Consider the following 27,236-nt stretch of genomic DNA (forward strand, 5'->3'; position numbering starts at 1 on the left):
GAAACACACGTACGGACACAGCATCTTCAGTAATGTGGAACAGTCTGAGCAGACAAAAAGTTAACTTTGTTTTTTCAAGTCAATTTACGTTACAAGAACTTTTTTTTTTAAAACCAATTTTATGTAGAACTGCACCAATTATTATTTATATCCCCCAGGCCCTGCCCCTCTCCTCCCCCTCCATTTAATAATCTCATCTTGAACACTCCTACTCCTGAGCAACAGTCCTTGCACATTTTTGTGCTGTATTTTATGGTCGGCCATCCAGGTCTGTAGCAACGCAACTCTTATTGCACATTTCACTGACATCTACTTCTGGACATTTGAAGTAGGACATGCCATTCTATTCATTCATATATACATATCTACAAAGGAACAGTTATTTCCTTTTTTATTTGGAGAGACTGAAGTGTTAGGATAGTAATAAGAGAAAAATCAGACTAGGACTCAACAGACATGAAGACTGAATGCTGTTCTCAGTTGTACTCTTTCAAAATTGCATGTAGGAACTTATACCAAACATGATAAGTTGTTGCTACAAACCTGCAGTAATTGCAATTCTTATGTAGGGTAACCAATCTTCCGTTCCTTCAATAAATATTATGCTGTATGTCTTTCCCAAAGCAGCTTAAAATTAAGAAGTATTATATTAGGACGTCACTCACACTGGGAAGGTAAGTCAAAATAAAAAATTTTAATTGTTTCAAAATACATGACTAAAATCTACATAATTATTATTAAAATATGCTTACATGTATTCTTTGATTAACAGATTGCATCACAAAGTTAGGCATATTTTAAATGCAGTATTTTCTCACAATTTTAAGATACAGGTATTGCTAAAATTAATCCAGTAAAAAAAAAACGCATACTCCACTAAGCAGCCAATATAACTAATTACATTCTTGCATCTTAAGTTACATACAGGAATTTTAGGATTCACGTAGATAAACTGTCATTAGCAAACAAAGACATTGATTAGGTAGCCTAAAGAGAACCAGGACTTAAAGGGCTTCAGTTGAGTTACACCTTGATGTCTTCTGTTCCACTGATTAAGAGCTCAGTTTTAAAATACTCCATCTTGGACAAGGAACTGCTTCAACTTTTGAACTGCAAGAGGTAACTGGTTGACGTTAGTAACTTAAAATTGTGGTTTAATAAGAACTAAATTTTAACATGCAACAAACTGTACCTTAAAGCTCAGAAGAAAATCCACATGTACCAAACAAACCAAGAGTGTTTTTCTTTTTTCCCCTTCCCCAGATAAATTCCGAAAGATTGGCATTCCAGTTAGTTAGTGGGAAAAGCATGCAAGCTAGTAATAAAACCTGGAAATATTTCAACTCTTACAACTCCAAACTTCTCAAGCAAAAAATAGCTACTTTGGAACAGGTAAAACAGGAACACAAACTTCAACTTGAAGCAACTTTTTGAAAAAGGTTACACTTTTACTACACATCTTACTAAACTGAACTGTAGGAACATCAAGGTAATACATTTATGTACTTCAAAGTCTTTGTTGATCAAACACTTTTGAGCACTGCTCTTCCTTTTCTGAAGTGATGCGCCCTCCTCTCCTGGAATAGGAGGAAAAAAAAAATCAGATAAAAACATGTTTCTAGACAACAATCAGACCAAAGCAACAAAAGCTTCACAAATATCTCAAGACATTTTCTGTACTACTCAGTCCCCTCCACAACTGTCAAACACAGCTCCTCTATTCCTGCTTCACAGTACAGGTTCCTAGTTCACGTCTTTTTAAAAACACAAAAGTAGCAGAATTCTAAGTATAACGTTAAAACCCAACATAAAACAAGAGAATGTAATTGGAAACCAAAACTCTATGAAGATTGAAGGCACAGCAAAAAAGATTTCCATTAATACCTGATGACCAGGTACTGACCTAACTACAGCCTACTACAAGTTAAAAAGTAGATAATTTACACAAAGTATAGAGAGTCATCTACAGTGGATTTTTAAGTGGAGGAAAGACCATAAACATTTAAACTCTGCTCCCTTGTTTAGAAAATGCAATCTGCTTACCTTTCAGCAGGTTGTTACTGAGGGATGATTAGCTCTAAATATCCAATAGCTGACTGCTCAGCAGTTTTTAATGCAGCTTTGTATCAATGCACTCAAATCCACTGAACTCAATTTCTGCAATTTGCTTTTAGTACTAAGCAGCTGAGTGCTAAACTATTCAAAAACTCATCTCAGTGCACATACAAAAAATAAAAACTCGAGCAAAGTACAAATAAATCTTTGTCTTTACAGTATCCTATATATGAAAAAAGTTAAGATCAGCTGGTTTTAGAGATTTAATTTTGCTTTCACTACATACCCTGAAGTAGTCTTCTTGTGACACAAAGGTGTTCCTCAGACGGTTCTCAGGATTAAACAGACAAGATACTACTGTTTGTATGCTCCTGTCCACAGACTTCTAAAATAAAAGTTAGAGATGCATCTATAACAATTCTATCAGTTACCTTACTACCAGCAGTGTGAGTCTGTCGCAGGGTTTACATTTCATTCAGAATTCCTCTCAGTTTTCTTGCTTCCTGAAATTTTCCCTTTAATGCTGCTAACTGGTATCAATGCCCCCAGTTGTCACTCGCAGCGTAGATGTTTTTATCAGTGATATGAGAGTACAGCAGTAGAAAAGGCAGACAGGAGAGCAGTAAAGTCTCCTTTAAAAAAAGGAATACAGAGCCAGCTGCTGGCCAAACAGAGATAGCTTTCCACAAAAGCAAGAAGAAAAGAGACTAATACATTTCGCCCACCTAGACGTTTTGAGATTCATAGATCTGCATAAGGTAGGAAGCGCTACCCAATCTGTCTTTTTAGTATCTGCAATTTTCCCATAATTCTTATCCAATTAAGTAAAATCTTGCCACTTAAACACATTTTATACATCCCTAAACACTACAGACTAGGTATTAGTAGTTTCAAGGAAGCAAGATAGCCTTCTGAAATCATGCAGGAATCACAGTGCATTAAGCAACAGCTGCAATGACGATTATAACCTTAATTCTAGGGGTGATGAAGAGGTCAGAAGACCTCTTCACCAAGCCACGTAACCCTCACACACAAAATACCTGGGAACAGGACTAACAACAGAAAATGCTCTGAGAAAGAACTTACTTTTTGTGGACTATTACCAGACGACTGTGTGGGCTCTGGAGCAGCACATTCTGTCTGTATAAACTCCGGATCCTCACTGTAGTGATAGTTTACTGAAGTATAAACCTGCATATTTAAGACAGTGCAGTATTTTAGTAACACTGCAAGAATATGCGTAACTATGTTGTCACTCATTCCCACCTATTCAGAAGCAATGTCTGCCTTATCCTCCTGGTAAGGCTTCACAAGTGGGATAACAGTGCATCCTGATCTGCTTTTAAGACAATTCTATCTCCTTCCAAGAAACAATACTTTCAAATATTTGTCTTTCCTCCTCACTGTAATTACTTTTGAAAGCCAGCTCCTCAAAACGTGTCCTCCATGTAGTGTCCTCACTAACAGAAATAGACTTTCCACAAACAGAAAGGCTGAAAACAAAGCTTAGTACACATGATTTAAAGTAAGTAGTAATTAATTTTTCTTTTAAATGATTGGAGACAAACGAATGCCAGGAGTAATATATACGCATAAAGTTTTGTTTTCTGATTCTCACCTCTGTCCCATTTGCCTTCCAGAGTCTACACACATCTGCTGGGAACAAGCTTGAAAGATATCAGCTCTCAAACACTTAATAGTACTCTAAAAATACAATATTATAACTGAGGAATAGAAGATGCAAATTTAAGATCCAATGTTGATCCTGTTCAAGTAATATCGTATAATTTTCCTCTCTTGTGGATGCCACTTGTGGGAAGTCACGAAAAGTTAGTTATTTTCTTGGAAGCCACCAGCATCATCTAGTCTGTACCAACCTCACTAACTGCTCAGAAGAGCTCTTGACCCAAAAACATGATCTGCAAAGAAAAATATTCTGAAGACTTTTATAAATCTGCAAAAGAATTGGAACAACCTGTAGTATTTTATTGATCTTAAAAATCCAGGTTGTGCATTAGATGTTATTGTTCCTTCAGCTTTTCGTGAAGAACCAATTCCGTCTCCATATTAAGATTCCAGAGTTCACTAATTAGTAACAAGGTAAGACTGATAGTTCCGGTTCCATCATACAGATTCTAAATTAACACCACGTCAAAAGAAGACCTAAACAACTATTTACTGTCAGCAACTATGGATGTATATAGACTAGATTCCACACAGACCTAGGAAACCCACAGTCTGATTTTTTAAGTATCAAAACACTTATCTCAGAAGTCTTCAAATTAAATACTGCAGACTTACCGGAGGCATAACATAGTTTCTTTGCTCCCCAGGAACCCATTGTGGTGGAGCCTTAAACAGGAATTGAAGAACAATCAACTTTTATCTATTCATTTCCTACACAGGTAACTGCTCTTTAAGAGCCACAATATATGTACGCACCATACTTCACACCTGGATTTTTTCATTCTTACAGTCCTTAGTGCAGCTCGATACCTTTTTCATGAGGACCTCACACAGTGTTCAGCGCAAGGTCTGTGCTACCACAAATTCAACTGCCTCCTACCTTTTCTCATTCCAAATTTAACAGAGATTTCTAAAGATTAGGAAAAGAACTAAGTGCAATCACAGCAGCCATACTGACAAAACATTTCAAACCTTCAGTTACTACAGTTACTAAGCTACCCCATTTAGTCTGAAAGAACAAAGACAACCTACACATTTCATTTACAAGCTCAAAAACTGCTACCAAGTACCTTCCTGTACATTTTTCTACTTTTTGAATATATCCCATATTTTAAGTCCAATTAGCAATTGTTTATTGATTTTGTTTACACTGTACAAGTGCAAAGTCTCCCCCCGTAAGAAAAACTAACTTATCAGTTTAGTTATCATTGCATACTTTAAAATACTAAGAAGTGATACCATGTTACTCAATGGTTTATTTTAAATGCACAAAGAATAAAAACAAAGTCAGTGGTTTTTATCAGAATCTGTCAAGCAGAAGCTGGTATAGAATCCATTTCAAGCAAAAACAAAAAGAGATCAAACTCCAGTTACAGATTGTTCATTCATATAAAATTATGTGAGGTTATCAACTTCACTTCCCAGAAGTTCAGAACTAAGTTTGTTTCTGTTTTTAAGTATTCACCCAAGACAGCATCTCTATAATTTTGCTGGCCAAAAATCTCCACTTTCTGATGCTTAGCAGGAACATTTTTGTTAAATTTGCCCTGATTTTCTGAAAAGAATTGTCAACAATTTCATTGTGGTTGAAAAAAATTAAGTATAACCTACTAGGTACAAGATAATATAAACACACAATACACAGTACATTTTAGAAGCTTTCAAGCATCAAGTCGCTGCTCACTTCCCCTTTTTTTTTTGCGCCAGACAAGAGCCTCCTTTTCCCCCTACGTTTCTAGTTTAATCCAAACTTGAACTCCAGGGCACTGCCCGGGTCATGGTGCACAGCAGGGGTAAGTTGCAGATGCACACCACCCTTCCATAAACTTTACCACCATTGACTCTGGAAGGTGCAGAGCAAGCCATGGAAGGAACATACTACAGTTACAGACCATGGTGAGTCCAAACAGGCTTCAGGATACATCACATGGCACACGTAAGCAGAGAGTAAATGCACCTTCCTGAAGTTCTGTGTGGTTACAATACTTGGCACCAGAACTCTTAACCAACTGAATGCAAAGCCAATTCTAAATGATTATTTTTTAGAACGGAATGTTGCCACCTTGCAATACTTTTATCAATACCACTCACCTAATAACATGAAACAGGTTTGACTGTTAACTTTCCTTAAAAGGCTTTTTTCAATCCCTCCAAAAACACCTGTAGCGCTAAGTCTCCCAACAACCTTTCTGCTCCAACTTAAAGAATTACGTACCTGATAGTTGTATGCTGGCTGATATCCTACAGGAACTTGCTGCTGTATCAATAAAGCTGGTGAACTGTACGCATATGTCTACAAAATGAAGTTATTTTTAAATTCAAGTTCAAAGCAAGGTGTTATGGTATCTGCTGTGACGAGCACAAGTGTCCCTACAAAGGCAGCAATAGTTCAAAAACAAGAATTTGTTTCCCTAGGAGAAATGAGTAACACAGCCAACATCTGCTTCCATAAATGAGAACACTGGATTTTAAAGTCTGTGGTTTATTTCAATAAGACAACAATACAGTAAATATCTGGATGCACGACGAGCAGCAAGTCCGCTGAAAAACTATGATTTAATTGAATGCTCTACCTACAAGAGTTCTTATTTTCAAAATAAGAAGTGCACCATCTCCCTGCATTTTGTTTTATAAAGAGATCACATCAATGATTGAATTAATTTTTCAGGGCTGTTGGAGCTATTTTCAAGTACTTTTAAGTTAAGACCTTTATTGGGAAACACAAGGCAAAAATGAGCAGGGAAGATGAGACTGGAATCCTTATATGGATTTGAGAAGTTGTTATGTGCTTTCGTTTTCATAAATGTTTAATTACAATTCCCAATCAGCAGCACAAATAAGCTTACCTGTACATACTGAGTTAGTGGGCTCACCACAGCTTGAGGCTGCACGTAGGTCTCTGTATTTTGATTACTCCATACACTGTGGAATTGTGGTGCAGGAGGATTGAAAGCCAATGGTCTAGGCTGCACATAAGAACCTTGTTTTAAGGCAAAGAAAAACAAAATATTAAAACATTGTAATGAGTATTTCATAAATAATTTGAGTTCAACGTGCAAAAAACTTTCCAACATTTTTACTCTTAAATTCAGCTCAATGACTTAACTATATCGTATTTTCAGCTATTAGATTGTGCTCCCAACCTTCATTCCATTTTATCATCAAAACTGTACATCCCACAAATACCGAGGCTGCAATTTAGAGCTGACATTAATTGTAATATATGCACTGCACTGGAAAAAAAAAGGACTCGCAAGAATGTTCATGTATAATTATGAAAAAACTAAACTTACATATGACGTCAGATTATACTTACACAAGTTTTGTTGTTTTCTAATTGCTGGCCCCAGTTTCAGCCTTTTGCCATGGACACTGATTTGTGACTGAAAAATACGTTATTCCATAAGCTGAAGAATCAGTAAGGTGGGTGGTCAGTTTAACTTTCAGAAGACTACTTTATTTCCATACTACAGTGCCACCAACTCACATACACTTTCCAAGAACCTCCATTTTCCTTCTTTCCCTTTCAACAGCCTAAGCCTTTTACCCTTAATATCCTGTAATGCTCACAACTACACCCACATATCTACTCACGGTCTTCACAAACTTTATATCTTTCACTCCTACTTCTAATCTTGAATTACTTATTAGTGACTGCCAGTCTTCATTCTGTTCTATGCACGCTATCCTTGCCAATCTTTGCTCTGTTTCATCCTTGCCTCAGTATGCAGCCACTTACCTTTCCTCTCACAGATCTTCCAGCAGGCTTCACATGACACAAGACTTTAAATCACACCAAGACTAGGACTACATTAATTTTGTTTCTGACTTGATATACAGAGAGCATACAGCAACAGCAGTAGGTATTTGTTTTAGTTTCAGCTGGTACAGTTACTTTCTTTCAGTCTGGTATGATGCTTTGTTTTGGTTTTAGGAGAAAAAACTATGTCGACTGAAACACACTGATGTTTCCAGTTGTTGCTGAGCAGTGCTGTATGGAACCATTTTAGTTTTCTCAACCTCTTGTACTGTCCTGCTACCAACAGCACTGGGGGTGGGGGGGGCACGAGGAGCTGGGAGGGGACAGAATCAGGGCAGTTGACCTAAACTTGCTAAAGGGATATTCCATAACATATGAAATTATGTAGAAAGAAAGTATGAAAAAAGGAGGAGTCCATCGGGCAGCCCGCCACTGCTCAGGGACTAGCTGGGCATCAGTTGGTGGGTGGTGAGCACTGCTTGTGCATCACTTGTTTTTTCTATTAACGTGTAAAGGGTAATAGTTATACACATATACACATAATTATCGTAACTGTTACCCTTTTTTCCTCTTCCTGTTCTCTCAGTAAACAGTTTTCATCTCAACTCACAAGCTCTACTTCGTGGTGTTTCTTTTTTTTTTTTTAATTAATTCTCTTCCCATACCACTGGGAAGGAATGCAGTGAGGAAATTACTATATGGTACTTAGCAACCTGCTGGGTTAAATCACAACAATATTTAAACAAGTTTACTTTGGGGTAGTTCTAGTCTCTCCTTTTCCTCCTTTTCTCAAGGTGACTGTTTTCCCCTAACCATGCCTACAGCCTTCAGACAGAAAGTTCTTCTGGTAACTTAAGACATGAGGAGCTTACCTCTACTATTTTTTGAACATCCACATTGTCCAGGAATGATACAAATCCATACCTGAAAAAGAAAAAAAATATATTGTTCAACTATTACATTTTCATTTCTTTGATAGCTGTTAGCTTATTTTTAACAAAAACAGTTAAAAGAATGTTAACTGGTACACCAAGTGTATTATTCCAAAATGTTAAACAGGACATTAATATATCATTCAGCATGAAAATGCATTTGCTGCTGACTGACAGTATACACTACTGGGCCAAATGAAAGGAATTAAATGCCAGATTCAATATTCTCCCATTTAAGTTACTCAAGTGAGTACTATTGTTAATATTAGTAGCATCAGAAGGCAAAAAGCTCCTTTAATTAGGATGTACTAAAACTTGTATTTACTGCAGAGGTTTTAATGAAAGGAGGATCTACAGGAATAATTACACTATTGAGGAAGTGATCCCAAAAGAGGTTTTCAATTTATCTCACGACTTCTTGTTTAAGTCTTTAATATTGGAGACAATGCTAAGTTTCAGAGAACTATAGCAGTGTCAATCAATGGAATGTGCCAATTAATTATCAATAATCAGAATATATGCTGGCTAATCACACATTAGAATTCACCACAAAGACCTGGCGAAAGACATTAAGCTCAATATTTTCAGCTCATTACTATATATGCTTACGAAAAAAAACACGCTACTTTTTGGAATCTGCTCAGAGTCACAGAAAAATTGGTGCACCTCTAGAGGTGAAGTCTTCTTCTCAAAGCAGGTCTAACTTCAAAGCTGGGAGTGCTTCCTCTGAACTCAACTGGGCAGGGTTCTAGGCACCTTCACTCAAGTTCTTTACTACAGGTCAGAGCTCTTTCTATATAAAGAATGGGAATTTCCTAACTTTCTACCATCCCTTAAGTTTCATCCACCATTTGAAATAGTTTGTCTCTAACTTATCCCTGAGCAACCAAAGACTGCAGGCCAACCACCCCGATGAAAGTCTACTCCCTCCCTCAATTGTGTCAGTGGTACTACACTGACTGTTGCTTAATTGCTATGGCCATCAAGGAAAAGTCAAAATTTCAGCCTGCGAAAGAACAGCCTCCACAAGCATCCTTTAAGTTTTATGCTTTGCTCCCATTGCTTAAGTGACAAGAACACTATTTTCCCTGAACAGGTACACTGGCAACATAAAAAAAATCTGACTATTCTCAATTGTAAGATTATAAAGCTGGACCGATCTTAAATCTGTAAGTGTTTCACGACTTTAATTCACCTTACTTTGAAAGGCTTAAGAAGATAAGTGAGCAACTACTTAACAACATACAATTTATGTTAAAACCACATCTAGATAAGCAGTAACTAATGACATTTCGCTCACCCTTTGGAAACACCAGTTCTGTCAGTGATTATTTTCACCTCTTTCACAGTACCATACTGTTCAAAGTAACTCCGAATTTCTGCTTCATTCATCTGAAAGAAACAAAGTCTTTAACTGCTTCACAGACACAGTAAATTGTTACAACTGCTTTAAAGCAACAAGTACAACTTTAAAACTTATCTCCTAATATTCCAGGAAATAAACTTATTTGTCTGTTTCAAAGTTCTCTTACCATAATGCATTACTTCAAGATTTGTAAAGACCCAATTAAAAAAGCCCTCCATCTCCAGAAGTTAAAATTCCCATTTCTTTCCCACTAAAGAGTGGGATATGTAGCTTAAAAAGATTGAAAGCATACAAATACCCTTATATCAATTCCACCAACAAAGACTGTATTTGGCATGATTTTTCCTTCTGGTAAAACATATCCTTGACAGGCTGTTGACAAACGGGTATTATCCTCTGAGATACTTGCACACTGGGCTTCCGCATTTACAGACTGAAAAGGTTAAACAGAAATACATCAGTCACATTATAATACACTTCCAGGTAAGCCTTCATCTTCCTACAGATAGTTTGACACAAATATCAATGGCATCTTTCCAATTGCTTAAACCAAGTATTTACTGCTAATGGAACACTCATCTGGACAAGTCTGAACCAACTCCTCTTTGAGGTTAAGACTTCAGATCTAGACTCAAACAAGGCTACATCAAGCAGCTTTGCCTGACTAGAAGCTTCATGACCATTGTTACTACCACCCAACATACAATGAGAACCCCCAATTTTTTTTTTATTATTTATTATTTATTTTTACACAATTACTTACAGATGTAAGCAAGAAATTATTAAATTCTTTACTACGAATTCCTTATCCAATGAACAAATTCCACCATTCTCCTGATCAAAAGCCTGAAATGCTCAAGAAATGAGTGAAGCTTATGAAATTCCTTAGAACACAGACAGAGTCATACTACAATTTAGTTGTGAGGTAAATAACACAATCTTGATGGAATAATCGCACTATTTATCTGCATCTCAGAAAGAAAAAGTTTTAGTCAATTTAACTACAGGAGAAATATGAACGACTACTACCTTGCTACTGAGTGGCATGCACCAGAGCAGGATCTCAAGTGTGCACAGCACATATCTACATCATGTCATGGAATAACTACAGCCATGATGCGCTTTGCACACCCACACGCCACATGCCCCCTTTTGACTTGAACGTAACTCACGATCTCAAAATGTCTCATTCAATTCAGGTCAGAAGAAAGTAGATGCTGGATTAATGCTTATTTAGGGAGTCATTTGTTCAGACAGACAACAAGCAATCCCATTTCTTGTTACTGATGCTACCAAGATGTGTTCCGTATTCTAAAACGGACTTCAAACATTATACAAAGATATTTGCAAGAATTGAAATACACCACAGACACCAGAAACTTCAGTTCCTCATCTTCTCACCTGAAGGAATGGTTCTAGGTACCTGCCATTCTTTATCTGGCTTGTAAAATTAAACTACTTTGACTACCTCAGTAGTGTTCATCTCTGTATTAAGGCATTTCAAAATGATAATAACCTCTTCCTTACAACTGAACTGGTGTTGCATTATCACTATTTCAGATAGGCAGATCTTTTGATTTAGTTGAGGTTACTGATACTTTGAAACCTAGTGATCATTTACAATCACTAGCACCCATTTTTCAATGTAACAATTTACATGTTTAATGCAGAGTTATTTCAACTGCAGCTATGAGTGATCAATGTTCATTCAAACTGGACACCCAGTAAGGGAATAAGAAAATTACAAGAACCAAACTGTCCACATGGCATGATTCAACCAGCAATTAAGTAATGCCAGAACTAGAATTCTGCCTTCCACAAGTATGATTTCAGCACGACTGAACCAAGTTAGCACCAGACTACCCCTAAAAAGCAGAGATAGTTTGCCCCATCTCTTTTCTTACACCTCCTTTGCACAAGTTTCAACAGCTGTCAAGTTCACAATAAGCTTAGTTTCTGAGAAACAGTAGCACTAAGAGAGCAGGTTTTGATCAGATTAGTATGCTGTTATTTTAGACAATAGAATCAACTTACTGTGCTATCAGATAAGCATCAGATTCACCTCAGAATCAGTGGACACAGAAGAAATGGAGATGGAAAAGACCCAGTCTGAGAAGCACAGTTCAACTGCATCTCATGAAGCTAGACCTTGAAGTACCTGGCTCCATCACATCCAGTACCATGTATGTACATAATTCCGTTTACTTCACTGACTACATGCTATCTACCGCAAATTGTGTAATAGAGTACTTCTGTTGTACACAGATAAACAACAGTCTTCCCCCTTCCTTCCTACTGTACCAGGACAACTCTTTATACCACTGCACATGGTATTGGGCCCTACATTTCACAGGAGAAAAATGGTCGTAATTTTCAGACACATCTGCTTCTGATCCAAGTTCATTCCGCAGTTGTATAAACACTCGTTCTAGCATGAGAATGCATCACAGCAAGAAGGAAACAAGAGGAGGGCTGGAGATCGCTTCTTTGACCACACCCCTAGATAAAGAACATTTGAACTCAAATAGGAGACTACAATTCCACAGTAACCTTGAGATGACCTGTTAGCTTCTACTGTTCCTTCCTTTTAGACCTGTTTCAGTGACCCAAGCTGAAAGAAAGTATTCACTTGGCTGTGCAAATTCTCTGGCAACATTAAACAGGAAGCAGCTCACAGCAAATGCACCCAGGAGAGCTAGAATCAGCGCAAGAAAGTGGGTCGGCATACAGATACTGCTGATATACAGGTAAGAAGTGGCCTTGGCTGCCATGGAAGCACATCATTAGTTTCCTGCAATACTGATGCAGAATAAAACTTTCAAAAAAATACAGTTCTTTAACCCTTTTGCACATTAAGTATCTAAAGAGACAAACAGGTTCCTTAGGCATTCCAACAAGCTTTTCAACATCAAAAAATAAGCTTTAAGATCCATTAATATGCTTATTTCTCAAAACATAGAAAGGAGCTACTGATGAACACGATGAAAAAGTCTTACAGTATGAAGACATAAAACGTCTTTCTCCTTTCAAAGTTATTTTTGAAGTCTTCAGTACTACAATGGAAAACTTCTGTCAATTCAAACAAAACATCACGCTTATTTTACCAGTATAAAGCATCACTGTTATTTTACTACCCAGTGCAGCCTTACGTACACAACTGTACTTCTATGCATACTATGGGCAAATGACACTGCTGCTGAATCAGTATCCAAAGCCTACGTTACTTCCAATTACCAAAACTGAAAAAAACGCTTCAACAGATGAATTGTACCATGAAGCTACAGTATCTGCTGAATCACATAATATCCCGAGCTGGAGAGGACCCATAAGGATCACTGAGTCCAACAAAAGTGACCCAACCATTCAAAAATGCCTTGAGCAGAGCTCCACTGTCTCTGCAGCTCACAAGGTAACTTTGAAAACCAATTTCTAGGTGTGAAAAGACTCACGGTTTATTCAGTCTTTCAACCCACTGAATTTCCCCCTACCCCTTTTCCCGTATCACAAGGTAAATTAAGTAATTTACTCTCGGCATTATTTTACAAAGCATCGACTTCAAGGCAGGAAAACGAAATAACCCCTTAATTACAGCGGGGGTTGGTTAGACTTCTGGCAAACAAAAGAGGTGGAACTGTGTAACCGAGTGATGTCCGCAACAGTGTCTAGGGGAGGACAACCTTCATTTTTCCCTCGGCCACGGAAGTACTGCTTCCTGATGTCTCATCAGACTGCTTTCTCCCTAAACCTCACAAGGGGTTTACTTAAAACAAGGGGCATCCAGCGCCGTATTCACGGCCGCTAGCCGCCTTCCCGACGAGCACTCGGTTGCCATGGCAGCAGCTGCGGAAGGAGAAGATGGCGGCGGCGCCGGGCCGCTCCGCCCGCCCGGAGGCGGCAGGGGGAGCCGTGCAGCAGCGCTGCGCCGCTCAACTCCGCTACGCGGTCCTGCCTGGAAGTTGCTGAGGTGCCAGCGTTACAAAAGCAGATAGCCTTCTTAAAAAAAAAAAAAAAAGCCAGAAAATAAAGAATCTCTTGAAAAACAGTACTGCGTGGGACCAGTTTAGCTTCAGCCGCCGTCTCATGCACCAGAGCACAGTCACCTCGACAGAACACTTTACTGCTGCCTTCCCTGCAGATGTTTAGCACCAACCAGAACTGTACCCGGATCCGGCGACGCCAGGCTTCGCCCCAACCGGGGCCTCATTACGCAGAAAATTCTCGAAGACGAAGGAGCACCGTGCACGGAAGGGGCACGTGCGGGGCCGGGCAGTATCCCCGCTGACCGCAGGGGGCCCGCGGAGCACTGCTGGAAACCACCTGCCGAGGCGAGACCGCTCTGCTCGGGCCCCGCGGCGGCTGAACAGCTCGGCGCCGGGAAACGGGTCACGGGCCTGGACGGGCTTAGAAAAAGGGGGAGGGAGGGAGAGTGCCAAAAGGCTGAGGACAGCCGAAGCTGTCAGAGTGATGGAGAGCCCGCGGCGGGCACGCCGGGCCCAGGCGGCGAGCGGGTGTGACTGCCACCTCGGGACACGGATTGGAGGCGGCGGAGACGCGTGGAGTAGAAGGGCCGTGACTCCGTGACGGCAGTCACAAAATGGCCGCTCGTGGCAGGACGCGTCTCCTCCCTCTCTCGAAGTCCTCACACCACGGCTCTGAGCCCGACACCACCTCATGTCTCAGCCTTATTATTACTTTCCTCGCAGTATCACTGAAATCGATACCCCACATTTAAGATTCTAGAACCTATTGTAAAAGGCAGTAATCCTCGGGCGTTCCGCCGGGCCGCCGCTCACGGCGCCGTGAGGCAACACTGCCTCACCTGTGGGGCGACCCGTCCCCCGCCCCAACACCCCGGCAGCGACGCGGGCCCCAACCGCCGCCGCCAAAGCCACAGGAGACCCGGCAGCGGCCCCACGGCCCGGCACACCTCACCACCCCGCTCTCCACCCTCCCTACCACCGCTCCCCTGCTGTCCCCCGCCCCAACTTACCATCGCTCCCCGGACGTGTGACAGCGCCCACTCACTTAAAAACAAACGAGGCCTTTAAAATAAACACAATAGGAGCGTTGGGAAAACAGACACTGGAGTACCCCCACTTTTGTGTTTCCCTTTTTCCTTTTTTTTTTTTTTCTTCTTTTTTTTTCCTTTTCTTTCTTAAAGGGGGGGTGTGAAAGAGGCAGCTCTTTTCGACGGCCGCTCTTCTCCTTAAGTAGACCCCGGGCGAAGGGGCGGGGAAAGCCCCACCCGCCCCGCCGGCCTGGCCCGCACCGCCGCGGTGTGAAGAGTGCGCGGCCCTCGGTGTGTGTTTCAGGAGGGGGCTGCAGACGAAGGGGGATGAGTGCCGTAACCTTTTCCTTTGTTAGGAGATTAGGTAGAGCCATTGTTTGCGGCCCTGTTGAGTGCGTGGTGGTAGCGCTTTTGTGTCACAAGAGCTGCGTTATGGCCTGTGAGGTTGAATTGCTGAGGAGGCTTTGGTTAGAATTGCTCACTTTGAGACAAAGCTGAACATTTTGGTAATGTTTTCTCAAACCGACGTTATATGGATATTCTGGAGTAGGCTGGTTCCATTACATCATAATGCCTGTTGTCTTCTCACTAGACTTAACAGATCTTTCTAGAAGGAAACATCTCTGGAAGCTTTTCTTTTTCTATGTTAATAAGGTGCTTCCACTGCCTTTGGAAGTTGGTTTTAAATACTCACTGCTTGCTTCTCTTGAGAACACATCTAGATTTTCGGATGCTTCTGGGAGAGGGAAACTTCTGGATGCTGTTACAAAATAAACTGTGCCAGCTTAGCAACTTTCTCTGAGTGTCAAAAGTATAAGACAGATGAGTCGGGGGGGAAAAAAAGTACAAGGCTAAACTGATCAACTGGCGTGCATATAACAAGCAGGCTGTTTTCTCACATGTGACTTTATTTGGTCTAATACCTCTATCATTTATAAAAGCGTACCAAATGTGCACCTTTTTAGATGCAGGCACTAATAATCAAAAACAGCTCGCTGCACTAGATATACTTGGACCCAGAGTTGGTTTAGATAATAGCAATAAATAAGTTCTTACTTACTTACTCCTTCTTAGGAGGCTACCGTATTATCTAAACATAAGCATCTGCATAGGTTTTCATGTAACAAATGTCCCTTAAATAGAATCAAGAATGATTTGGGTTTGAAAGGACCCTTAAAGATCATCTAGTCCATCCTCCTTGCTATGGGACATCTTTCACTAGAGCATGTTGCTCAAAGCATTGATCAACCCAACTGTGAACACTTCCAAAGATGGGGCACATGCAGCCTCTGGGCAACCTGTCCCAGTGTCTCACCACCCTCATTATGGGAAGAAAAAAAAAAAAAAAAGATGCTCTACAATATCTACAGTACCGTATCAGCTCTTTTCCTTTTTTTTTTTTTGTTTGTTTGTTTGTTTGTTTCAAATGGCTGAAACCTTGAAAATAAAATCCAGCAGTGAAGGGAAAGTACTTATCTTTTTCGATTGAATAGATTCATATTTGATTTCAAGAGCGGCAACACATTAGTATCATTATTTCTAAAGCACAAAAAGTAAATCTGCTTGTAATAGCTGCTGAAACTAAGCTAGTCTTAATATGCCAAAATAGAGCAGAAACCAGATTGTATTTTGGTTGGATTTAATTTTCTGAGGGGGGAGGGGAGGAGGGAAGCAGTTGCTGTCTTTACACCTCTATTATGGCCCTAACTAGAAGCATTCTTAGGGAACAATTATCTCCTGTTTGCTCTTAAGTGGAAGATACCTGTCTTAGAAGAGGTGCTACAAATACTATTAAAAAAAATTATTGATCTTTTAAATAGTAAGCTAGTTTTGAGACATCCTCTTGAGAAGAGTTCAGTATTTCTGTAGGTAGAAACTCAGAATAGTTGATTTAAGAAGGAACTTTAGAAGGTCATCTGATTCAGTCTCCCACTCAAGCAGGGACACCCAGAGCAGGCTGCCTTGGCCTGTGTCAAGGTGGCTTTTGAATATCTCCAAGGAGGAGACTCCACAGCCTTTGGGCAACCTTTGCCAGTGTTTTGTCAGCTGCATAGTCAAGTGTTTCTGATTTTCAGACACCACTTCTTGTGTTACAGTTCATACCCATTGCCTCTTCTCCTGTCACTGGACACCACTGAAAAGAGCCTGGCTCCAGCTTCTTTCCATTCTCCCTTCAGATTCACATACATCAAAAGATCACCCTGAGCCTTCTCTTTTGGCTATAGAGCCCCAGATCTCCCAGCCTTTCCTTATAGCAGCCATGCTCCAGTCCCTTTATCATCTTCTTAGCTCTTTGTCGATCTTTCTCCAGTATGTCTCTCTTGTACTAGGGAGCCTGAAACTGAATACAGCACTACAGGCGTGACCTCACCAATGCTGACTAGAGGAGAAGGGTCACCTCCCTTGACCCACTGGCAATGTTTTCCCTAATGCAGCCCAGGATATCAGTAGTCTTCGTTGCAGCAAGGGCACAGCACTGACTCATGTTCAACTTGGTGTCCACCAGGACCCCAAGATCCTTGTCTACAAAGCTACTTTCCAGCTGGGTGCCCTCCCCAGGTGCAGGACTTTGCACTTCTCCTTGTTGTGCTTTATGAGGTTCTTAAAAAGATGCAGTAAATATCTGGATGTATAAAATTCATGGAAATTAAACATAGAAACATAGAACATCCTGAGTTGGAAGAGACCCACAAGGGTCATATAATCACTCGAGCTGGAAGAGACCATTAAAGGTCAGCTAGTCCAACTCCCCTGCAATGAACAGAGACATCTACAGCTAGATCAGGTTGCTCAAAGCATGGTCCAGCCTGACCTTGAATGTCTCATCAAGTCCAACTCCTGGATCCACACATGACCACCCAAATTCAAACCCTACATATAAGAGTGTTGTCCAGATGCTTCTTGAACTCCCGCAGCTCGAGGCCATGACCTCTGCCCTGGGCAGACCAGTTCCATACTCACCACCCTCTGATGAAGAACTTTTTCCTAACTCACAATCTGACCCTCCCCTGACACAGCTCCATGCCATTCCCTCGGGCCCTGTCACTGTCACCACAGAGCAGAGCTCAGCGCTGCCCCTTCGCTCCCTGTGAGGAGCTGCAGCTGCCATGAGGCGTCCCCTCAGCTCCTCTGCTCTGGGCTGAGCGAATCAAGGCACCTCCGCCTCTCCTCATATGTCTTGCCCTCTAGACCCTCTCCCATATTTGTAGCCCTCCCTTGGACACTTTCTAATTGCTTTATGTCCTTCTTACATTGTGGTGCCCAAACCTGCACCCAGTGCTTGAAGTGAGGCCACACAGTGCGGAGCTGAGAGGGACAGCCCCTTCCCTCACCCACTGGCTGTGCTGGGCCTGATGGACCCCAGGGTACAGTTGGCCCTTTGGGCTGCCAGGGCACACTGCTGACTTCGATTCAACTTGTCATCAACCAGAACCCCCAGATCCTTTAACATGGGACTGCGCTCCAGTCTCTGGTTATCTTTTTTTTCCTTGATTTGGATGAATATGAGAATATTATTTTGAACATTAATTTAATGACTTGTTAGGGAATTCCTTAAGGGATTATTTTTCTAGAAACTGTAATATTTTTGAACACTTTAATTAACCTGATAATAAATTTAACTTGATACAGTAGGCACACAATAATTCAGTGAAAATTTAGCATCTAAACCATACAGACTTGAGTAACCCATAATCTCAGCTGGGGCAATGCTGAAGTCATCACATGAGTTTATTCTGTGGTCAAGATTATATTTAACACTAACTATTCATTGTGATTAGTTTTAGGTATTTAAATGCTGACTATTTAATCAAATTTTAACTTGAATTACTGCTGAAGAAAAGGTCTCTGATTTAATTTGTACTATAGCATGTGAGGTGACTGTGAAAAAAAAATAATGTTTTGTACAGGTGTGAAATATTCTTCATCCAAACATTTTTAATGAATGAATTGTACAAATACAGAGGAGCATTTAAAAATTACTCTGTATGGTTAGATCAGAAGTGCCTCTAGTCAGTATTTTTGTTCATAAGAGCCTGCAGGAATACTCAGACGAAGGGTGCAAAATCATGGCCAGAACAGAGCGATTTTTTCTTTGTTATTTCTCCTTGTGTTTGGCCACAGAGAAAGCTTTATTGTATTTGATAATACTTTATTTTTCCTGAAAGTTTTTCTGACCACTTCTGAACTCAACTTATACATCGGCCTGCATGGTAGTTCAGCATTGAGTTCCACTAAGTAAATAGGCATTGTTTGGAAAAAGTAATTGTTAGTTTAAGCTTTCAGTATCTAAAGGGGGGCTATAAGAAGGAAGGGAACGGACTCTTCAGTGGAGTCTGTTGTGACAGGACAAGGGGAAATGGTTCAAACTGGAAGAGGGAAGATTTAGACTGAATATAAGAAAAATGTTTTATACAATAAGAGTGGTGAGGCACTGAAACAGGTTGCCCAGAGAGGTGGTGAAATGCCCATCCCTGGGGACATTCAAGGTCAGGCTGGATGCAGCTCTGAGCAACTTGATCTGGCTGTTGATGTCCCTGTTCATTGCCGGGGAGTGGGACTAGATGACCTCTATGGGTCTCTTCCGACTCAAACAATTCTATGATTCTATGATTTTTTTCTGATAACTTTATTAGTTTGATCTCATTCATGTCTTAACAGCCAGGGTTGGAGTTTTTCCTATTACTGATGCCATTTGTGACCTTACAGACTGTTGTCATATCTACCTCCAGCTTTCAGACTAAAGAGCCTGGACACTGTTTGCTTTTCTGTTCAGGGCAATGGTTGTCAGAATTGAGTGTCAGCAGCCAGCCTGTGACTTGCTCAGCCTCTCACAGGGCAGCAGCTCTCGTTTCGGTTTAATCAAATTTCCCACCCACCCTCCTGCCCCCTCTTGCCCTGCGTGACCTGCGCATGTGCTCAAGCAAGGCCTCATTTGCAGCACATAAAAATCAGCACAGAGCCTCCATGCCACTTAAGGCCCAAGGTTTTGTGCCACTCTAGAACAGAAATCTGGAATTGCTTAAGTGTGACAAGGCCTCTGAGTCAGCTGCAGCTCAGAAGTAGGTACATCTAAGTCTTTTCCTTCAAGTGAGTCCCCAAAAAGGCCTTTAAGCGCAAAAGACTGTCTTTATTTGAACTAGTAATTAAACAGGACAGGGATTTTAATTGTATTAAAGACTATAATTCATTCATTCATTTATTTACTTATTTAAAGCAGTCCCCCCCCCCTTGCTGCATCCTTATTTCCATGCTTAATCAGCTTTGAGACCTGAGAAGCCACTGAACTGATTGGAACTGAGCAGACAGGCAAGTCCTGCTCTGAATTACAAGTTGTACACATCTCAAAATTTTAGAAGTAGGTTTTTTTGCATTGTAAGAGGAGACTTGAGTATCTTTTTTTCTCATCTGCTTCTTAGGTTTGCTGCAGGCTCTTCTGCCTCTTGTGTAACCCTGCAAACTAATTCCTTGAGCATGCTAAGAAGTGTGAGTGGCTTACAGTGTCCCTTCTTTTGGGGAGTTTCACCTTATACAGTACCTCTCCTGTCAAAAGAACAGAATGCAGAAGCTAAAATAGAGATGTAAGTACTGTCCAACACACAAAGTTTTCACTGAGTATGATGACATTACTAATGTAATTCTGTCAATTCCTTGCAGAGCATCACCCTTCTATCTGTTATATAAGAAAGGAGGAAAAAGCAGAATGGAAAAACACCCATGGCTCAGAGAATTGTTTTGGCCATGATTTAACATATCTTTTGCCCAGCTGTTGGCTTCTGAAAGATTTCACTGGGCCTAATTAATGCATCCTCACATGGTACACTACATACTGTGGATAGTTCTTTTTGGAGAAACTCTAAAAATCCCTGTAGTGCAGTTATATTGAGGACTAACATGTTTATCCTCTTATGCCTCTGAGTCCAAATATACCTTTCTGCTTATAATTCTTTATAGCTTAAATTGCAACCCAGACCTCAGCAAAGCAAGGACTTCTGCAGACTTTGCATTTTATATTTGATTAAACAAACCCAACACTTTGGTTTAAATCATTTTTCATTTTTATAAGCACTGTCTGCTGAAGAGATGAAATGGATGAAAAAGCACGTAGGCATTTGACATGCTTGAAATAGTGGGCTGCAATCTTATATGCATCTCCAGACTCTTGGACACTGGTATATAGAGTTGGGAAGCCCTGAAAAGAAAACCTTGTACATTGAATCTTCAAGTTACCACTCATCTTTTGAAGCTTGGACAAATCTTTCTGACTGTGGGCTGTTTTCAGCTATGTGTGATTTAAAGAGGAAATTGAAAGATCAGGAGTGCCACTTTTGCCCCTATTAGGAAAACTGCTACTTGATATAAATACTCAGTGCCAAGTTCCTTATATCAACATTGTCTGCCCGTTTTTTTTTTTGTTTTGTTTTGTTTTGTTTTGTTTTTGCTTTCCTATCAGCTTTAGAGCAGGGATTAAAGCTTCCCTCTCATTTAGGAAGATGATGTCCCATCTGTTATGTACTAAGTCACCAAAAACCTTTCCCTTGTCGTCAAAGAGCAGCATTTGGTATGGCATTGGGCTGCTTGCATATATTTATAGATGCCATTAGTTTCACCTCTTCCTGAATGAAATGAAAAAGAAGAGGACAATAAATGATATTTAGCACCTACTGATCTCAGTAGGAGAATGACATATTTACTATAAACACTGCTTTTCTGGTTTGTGTTCTTTCTTATACAAAGAAACAGTCAACTGTAGGATATCTGAATTCTCATTGGTTATTTGAGAGTTAGACGCCCATCGAGAGGCTCTTTTACAGCTATTGAACCAATAACTACGGACTTTTTACAGAGCTGTAGTAAATGGTTGGGGATTATTTGCATATGACTGTCCACACTTTAAAAGGCTTGCTGGTAAAGCTACCCTTGTGCTGTGGACACAACTGCTGTCTACATGACAAAAGGGTTGGAAGACCCATTTCTTTAAATGAGCAGTGTTACACTAGGGGAGAAATGAAGTGTGTTAACCAATTTACTTGTTTAGTATAACTGCATTTGTACTAGAACTTCCAGCTGAAATGAATATACTGCCCCCAGAAAAGTTACATTCAGTATAGCAAGTATATCTATACCAAAAATTTTTGTTGTGTCAGTAAATTCTACAAAACCTTTTGCAAACTCAGTAATTAAGCATGTTTTCTAAAACAGCTAGAATTCTTTAGGAAGGACAAGGGCTTCTTAAGCATGCTTTTGCCAAAGGGAGCCAACAAATATATTCAGATAGTTCTGACTATACTACTTCTATAAATATAAGAAAGGGATACTACTTTTTGTTTGTTACAGTGCTGGTAGTCTCTAAGCCTGAAGTCATTAACAGCCTTCAACTCCCCCACTCATCATTTGATTGTAGTAAGAGACAATTTCTCAAATCCTTCACATTTTTTTTTAATCTAGTAAATGAAAATCATAGATTTAAACCATGTATTAAAAATCTGTGGGATATTCACTACATAAGAAATTATCATTGTAGTATATTTCACAGAGGTGATGTGTATAGGGCTATATAAAATCAAAGTATATATATATACACACATATATATATTTCTCCACGGGATCACAATACCATTTGGTGATGAGTCTTCTGCACAAACAGCCAACACCCGTTACTTTTCAACCATTCAAAAATGTTTGAGTCAAAGGAAACAAAGAACAGGAATGGCAAGTACTGATAGTGGGCTATGTATTAGTCTTAGAAAAGTATTGCCGGTCTAGACATATGTTATGCAAAAAATATTAGGTGGCTTTATTATTATGTTATCAGCAATGCTAATCTTGTGGCCTACTCTCCTCTGAAACTCTTTCCGGGAAACTTCTGCATGGGCATTTTCTTGTTGTTGTTGTTGTCCCCTTCCATTTCAACACTAATGTGCTGAGGCGCCTCACTCCATCCTTTGTGTCAGGACAAAGCCAAGGTGATATGCCTGATGACATTCTGTGCCAGGGTATAGACTTGCATAGAAGCTCCTTTGTTGCACAAGACAGAGGAAAACAGAGAAGTTCCAGTCCTGTGTGCCATCTTCTGATGTAATCTTTATCATGCAGTTACCGTGGACTATGAAACAAACATGGCCCTGAAATAAGATTAGATTGTTTATAGTTGTGTTTGTCCTCTCACATCACAGTGCCTGAAACTTAGGAGCCATCTTCAGAAACGTTTATTTTCACTATGGTGTATTTCCTTTTATTTTTTTTTTAACTATACCCACTGAAAAATGATGAAATATCACTCGTTACCAATTAATATTTTTAAATAAGACATTTAGTTTAAGATACCACTCTTAAAAATTGATTCTTAAAATTAAACCATTAGGCAAGCACAAAACTTGCTGTGAATTTAAGTCTACAAATGAACTCTCATTTTTTTAGTCCTGTTTGGTCACAAATAATTAAGATAGTCTATAAATTATTCTGATTAAGTCCGTGTACAGGCATTCTCATTCCAGAACAAACCAGCTTGTTTTTAACTAAAATGGAACGAGGCACTTCTCTCATCAGAATGGCCCCATATGGAATTAATCAGGAACAGTTCCATGTGTAGAGAAGCCTTAATTAACTTTGAATGAGTTTCATTTGCAATAACTTTGCTGCCATGTATATTTGGCTCTAGATGTATATATTAGGATTCTAAACTGCTTACAAAATGTGCACAAAATCTTTGATATACAGTGTTTTGCTAGAATGTGACGGTGAATTCTTTTTCGTTTCAAAAATCTTATTATATGTAGATGGGAAAAAAAAAAGAACAAGAATCTGTTCCAGTTTTCAGTCAGTACATTATGCTATTTTTATGTTACCTGAGTGGCATTTTCTCTTGAGTACTTGATTTTGATAAATAAATAGATAAATAAATAGCATAGCTTACTTGCTCTTATTATGGAAATTAAGTAAGATAGAATATACTGGACTTAACTTTCACACTGTCAACTTTCACTGCCAGAATGATCAGAATTATTTTTGTTGAGCTAAACTCATACTTTGGTGTGTCAATAGATGTTTGCTCGTAAATAAGTTTAGTGTCTTTCCCATGCTGTTTGATTAAGGACAAAAAGATACCATCATCTAATGTTTTAGATTTGGTTTGATATAGACCAGTTATATTTTATTTGATTTATTCCAGTCTTTGCAGTTTAAAATATAGTATGGTCTATACATTTTGAGTTAATTAATTTTGAATCACTGGTGTTGTAAATCACATTATATTTGTTGTATCTATGAATATTATTTATACTATTATTTCTGTGTTATAGAATAAAGAAGAATGTCTAAGGCTAAATAGGAAGGGATGGACTGTTAGAGACCAAAGCCCGAAAACTGTTTATACTTCTGAGAGCCTTTGTATATAAAATGTATCCACAATTTCACTAGTTCTGTTTCTTTTTTTTAAAAAAAAAAAGTCTCCACGTTATTCTCTGCTTTCAATATTTTCTTTCCTTAGTGAAGAAAATTGATGTCAGGGATATTAGTGTCAAGGCAAGTGACTAGTGTCCCCTGTTGGTGTAGCAGATGACTTAAGAAAAGCAAATAATGCTTTCTGTCAGAGTTGAAAGCAAACAAAAGAAAAACAGCAAGCAAAAAAAAAAAAAAATCCACCAAATGAAAAAGAAAAGCAACAAAAAAACCCCACAACCCTGGAGTTGTTTTGCTCTGAGTACTCTGGTTGTTGTTTCATGATCTAATACCATGCAGCCACTAAAAAAAAGCAATTCAGTTCTGTCTTTCATCTCTTAACTATGTGTCCTTGTACTTGTGATCAACTTCCTGAAAATTTGTTGGGAGCAAGAAAAGGATTAATTTTCAGTTTGACAAGCACTGCACAAGGAGAGTGTGATGCGTGCCTGTGGTGGTGGCCAGAAAGGTTGTCGCTCAGAGTGCATGAGAACAGCCAGGTCCTTTTGTCTTAAACTCGGTATGTTCATTTTAAGATGTAGTTTCAGGCTTCTAATCTGGCAATGAGAAAAGGTCAAGTTGCCAAGTAATTAATATAGATTAACAAATCTATTGTAGCATTTAACAACTTCCAAACTCTCTAAAATTTGTCCTTCCTTGTTTATTTAGTGGAAACAACAGAGCCTCCTCAGAAAACCCTTGGTTGATTGAATTGTCTGAATTAACATTTACACGACCTCTTTGTGTCCTTCATTGAACACGCTTGTTGATCAGAATTAGGTGAGTGATAAACTTTCTCTGAGATTCTGACTGTTTGTAACTGTGTTCTATCTACAGTTTTTCAAAGCGTAGATACCCCCACAGTTGCCACAATAGACTGGAAAAGAATCAGAGAGAACAAAGTAGTTGCAGGTTACCATAGCCACAAGTGGCTGCGCTCAGAAATAGCAAGGCATTGCAAACTAGACTTGAGGACTGTAATGGTGTACCAGGCTAAGCTAACTCAAGTGTTTAAGCTTTGTATGAGTTGTTTAACATAATTAAACCGGATCTACTGTATTTGAGACCTTTAGGCTTGCTAGAGATGATGAGCTTAGGGCAACCATGTCCAACAAGCGGCCCATCTTCTGCATGTGACCCAACCCTTGCCTTGTGTTATCATGGTGGTAGCTTTTTCCCACTGAGCGGCCTGACCCAGCCCTGCCCCAGGTGTGCACCCATCACTCAGCACCAACCATGCAGTGGTGTGTGATCAGCACTGTCTGGGCTGAAACCAGGACACAGGAAGGGCACCGTGCAGTGCTAACTCAAGTTATGGCAAATAATTGTGTGCATTTTGATATGCTGGCTAAACACAGTCCTGTGAATAGTGAAAAATACACATCCTTGCTCTCTGTATTGATTAAAGAATTTGACAATAGGTTTCAAGATTTCCAAAACAGTCATCAATTCTGGGGTTTATTTGCGACTCCATTTTCAGTCAACATAAATACATTACCTGCAAATTTTCAAATGGAATATGCAGAGTTGCAATCAGACATTTGACTCAAAGATTTCATCATGTTTCTTTATCAGACTTTTATAAGCCCTGTCTTACCAGAAAGAAATAGCCCTCACATCACAACCACACCTTATTCATGTCACTTTTTTTTGACAGTATGTACATTTGTGAACAACTGTTTTCAAGGATGAAGCACAGGAAGAGTAAAATTTCATCAGAAATCTCTGAACACCTTGAGAGCTCATTAAGAATTGCAACCACTGCCATCAAACCAGACTGATGCATTTGTTTCACAAAAACAAAGTCAAATATCCCAGTAGTCTTATGCTTTTGTTGCTCTCTTTATTTATATTTTAATAAATATATATATATTAAAAAATAAGTTTTGTTGCTTATGTACGTTATTATATGTTTTATATGTGACCCAAGACAATTCCTCTACACTCAATGCAGCGCAGGCAAGCCAATAGATTGGACACCCATGGCCTAGGGCCAGCATGCTATGGTTGGAGGTGAGACAACAGCCCGTCTGAACTGCATCTACACCAATGCATGCAGCAGGGGTAACAGATGGAGCTAGAAGCCACTGTGTGGCAGAAGAACTATGACTTAGTCACCATCACTGAAACATGGTGGGATCACTCTCATGAACGGAGTGCTGCAGTGCAGGGCTATAAGCTCTCTAGAAGGGATAGGCAAGGAAGGAGGGATGGTGGGGTTGTTCTCTATGTTAGGGAGTGTTTCTGTGTTGTAGAGTTCAGTGCTGGGAATGATAAGGTCAAGTCCTTATGGGTAAGAATCAGGGGGAAGCCCAACAAGGCTGACATCCTGGTGGTAGTCTATTATAGACCACCCAACCACGATGAAGAGGCCGATAAAGCATTCTGGCAGAAGACACATAACTGCTAGACCTTGTTCTTGTGGGAGACTTCAACTTACCTGACATTTGCTGGAAGTACCATACAGCAGAGAGGAAGAAGTCTAGGAGGTTCCTTGAGTGTGTGGAAAGTAACTTCCTGAAGCAGCTCCTAAGAGAATCTACTAGAGAAGTGCCCTGGTAAACTTGCTGTTTACGAACAGAGGAGGACTGCTGGGAGACATGGTGGTTGGAAGTTTTCTTGGGCATAGTGACTACAAAATGATATAGTTCTCTATTCTTGATGAAGTCAGGAATGGGATCAGCAAAACTGCTACCTTGGACTTCTGGAGGGCAAATTCTCAGCTACAAACACAAATACAAATAGCTGTGCATTTTTGCCAGTAATGAACAAGGGCCTGCATGCTGTACTTGTAAAAATCTGCACCAGTGGAGATGACCCACTGTCACTGTCACCACTGCTGAAACACCATCCACTGCTTCACTGTGCTCACGTCCACTATTTGGTCTCCGGAAACATTCAGCAAACAACTGATGAATGTCAACGGGTATAATCTTTTCTTCACGGAGGAATCCACTTCCACACCTTTGCTTCAGACACACTTCCATGCCA

At 39.8% G+C, this 27,236-nt stretch overlaps 1 protein-coding gene and 1 long non-coding RNA gene across 7 annotated transcripts; one reads left to right on the forward strand and one right to left on the reverse strand.

Annotated features, from left to right (window-relative positions):
• DAZL (deleted in azoospermia like) lies at positions 696-14,951 on the reverse strand. Of its 6 annotated transcripts, none has more exons than XM_021388367.1 (11): positions 14,543-14,780; positions 10,098-10,232; positions 9,734-9,825; positions 8,374-8,425; positions 7,058-7,124; positions 6,588-6,721; positions 5,957-6,034; positions 4,357-4,407; positions 3,142-3,246; positions 2,342-2,440; positions 696-1,577 (listed from the first exon to the last, which is right to left on the reverse strand). In XM_021388367.1, the coding sequence occupies exons 2-11, from the start codon at positions 10,134-10,136 to the stop codon at positions 1,524-1,526; spliced, it is 771 nt and encodes a 256-aa protein (XP_021244042.1). In that variant the 5' UTR covers positions 10,137-10,232; positions 14,543-14,780; the 3' UTR covers positions 696-1,523. The 6 variants fall into 6 exon arrangements, with proteins under 6 accessions (XP_021244042.1, XP_021244040.1, XP_021244036.1 ...); XM_021388365.1 differs by lacking the exon at positions 14,543-14,780 and adding an exon at positions 13,961-14,536; XM_021388361.1 differs by lacking the exon at positions 14,543-14,780 and adding an exon at positions 13,950-14,536.
• On the forward strand, positions 15,088-25,939 carry LOC110394482. The gene is made up of 4 exons (XR_002435651.1): positions 15,088-15,171; positions 20,225-20,386; positions 24,915-25,025; positions 25,903-25,939. It is a non-coding gene; the product is annotated as an uncharacterized LOC110394482 (long non-coding RNA).

The sequence above is a fragment of the Numida meleagris genome, chromosome 2 (assembly GCF_002078875.1).
Source record: "Numida meleagris isolate 19003 breed g44 Domestic line chromosome 2, NumMel1.0, whole genome shotgun sequence".
NCBI lineage: Eukaryota > Metazoa > Chordata > Aves > Galliformes > Numididae > Numida > Numida meleagris.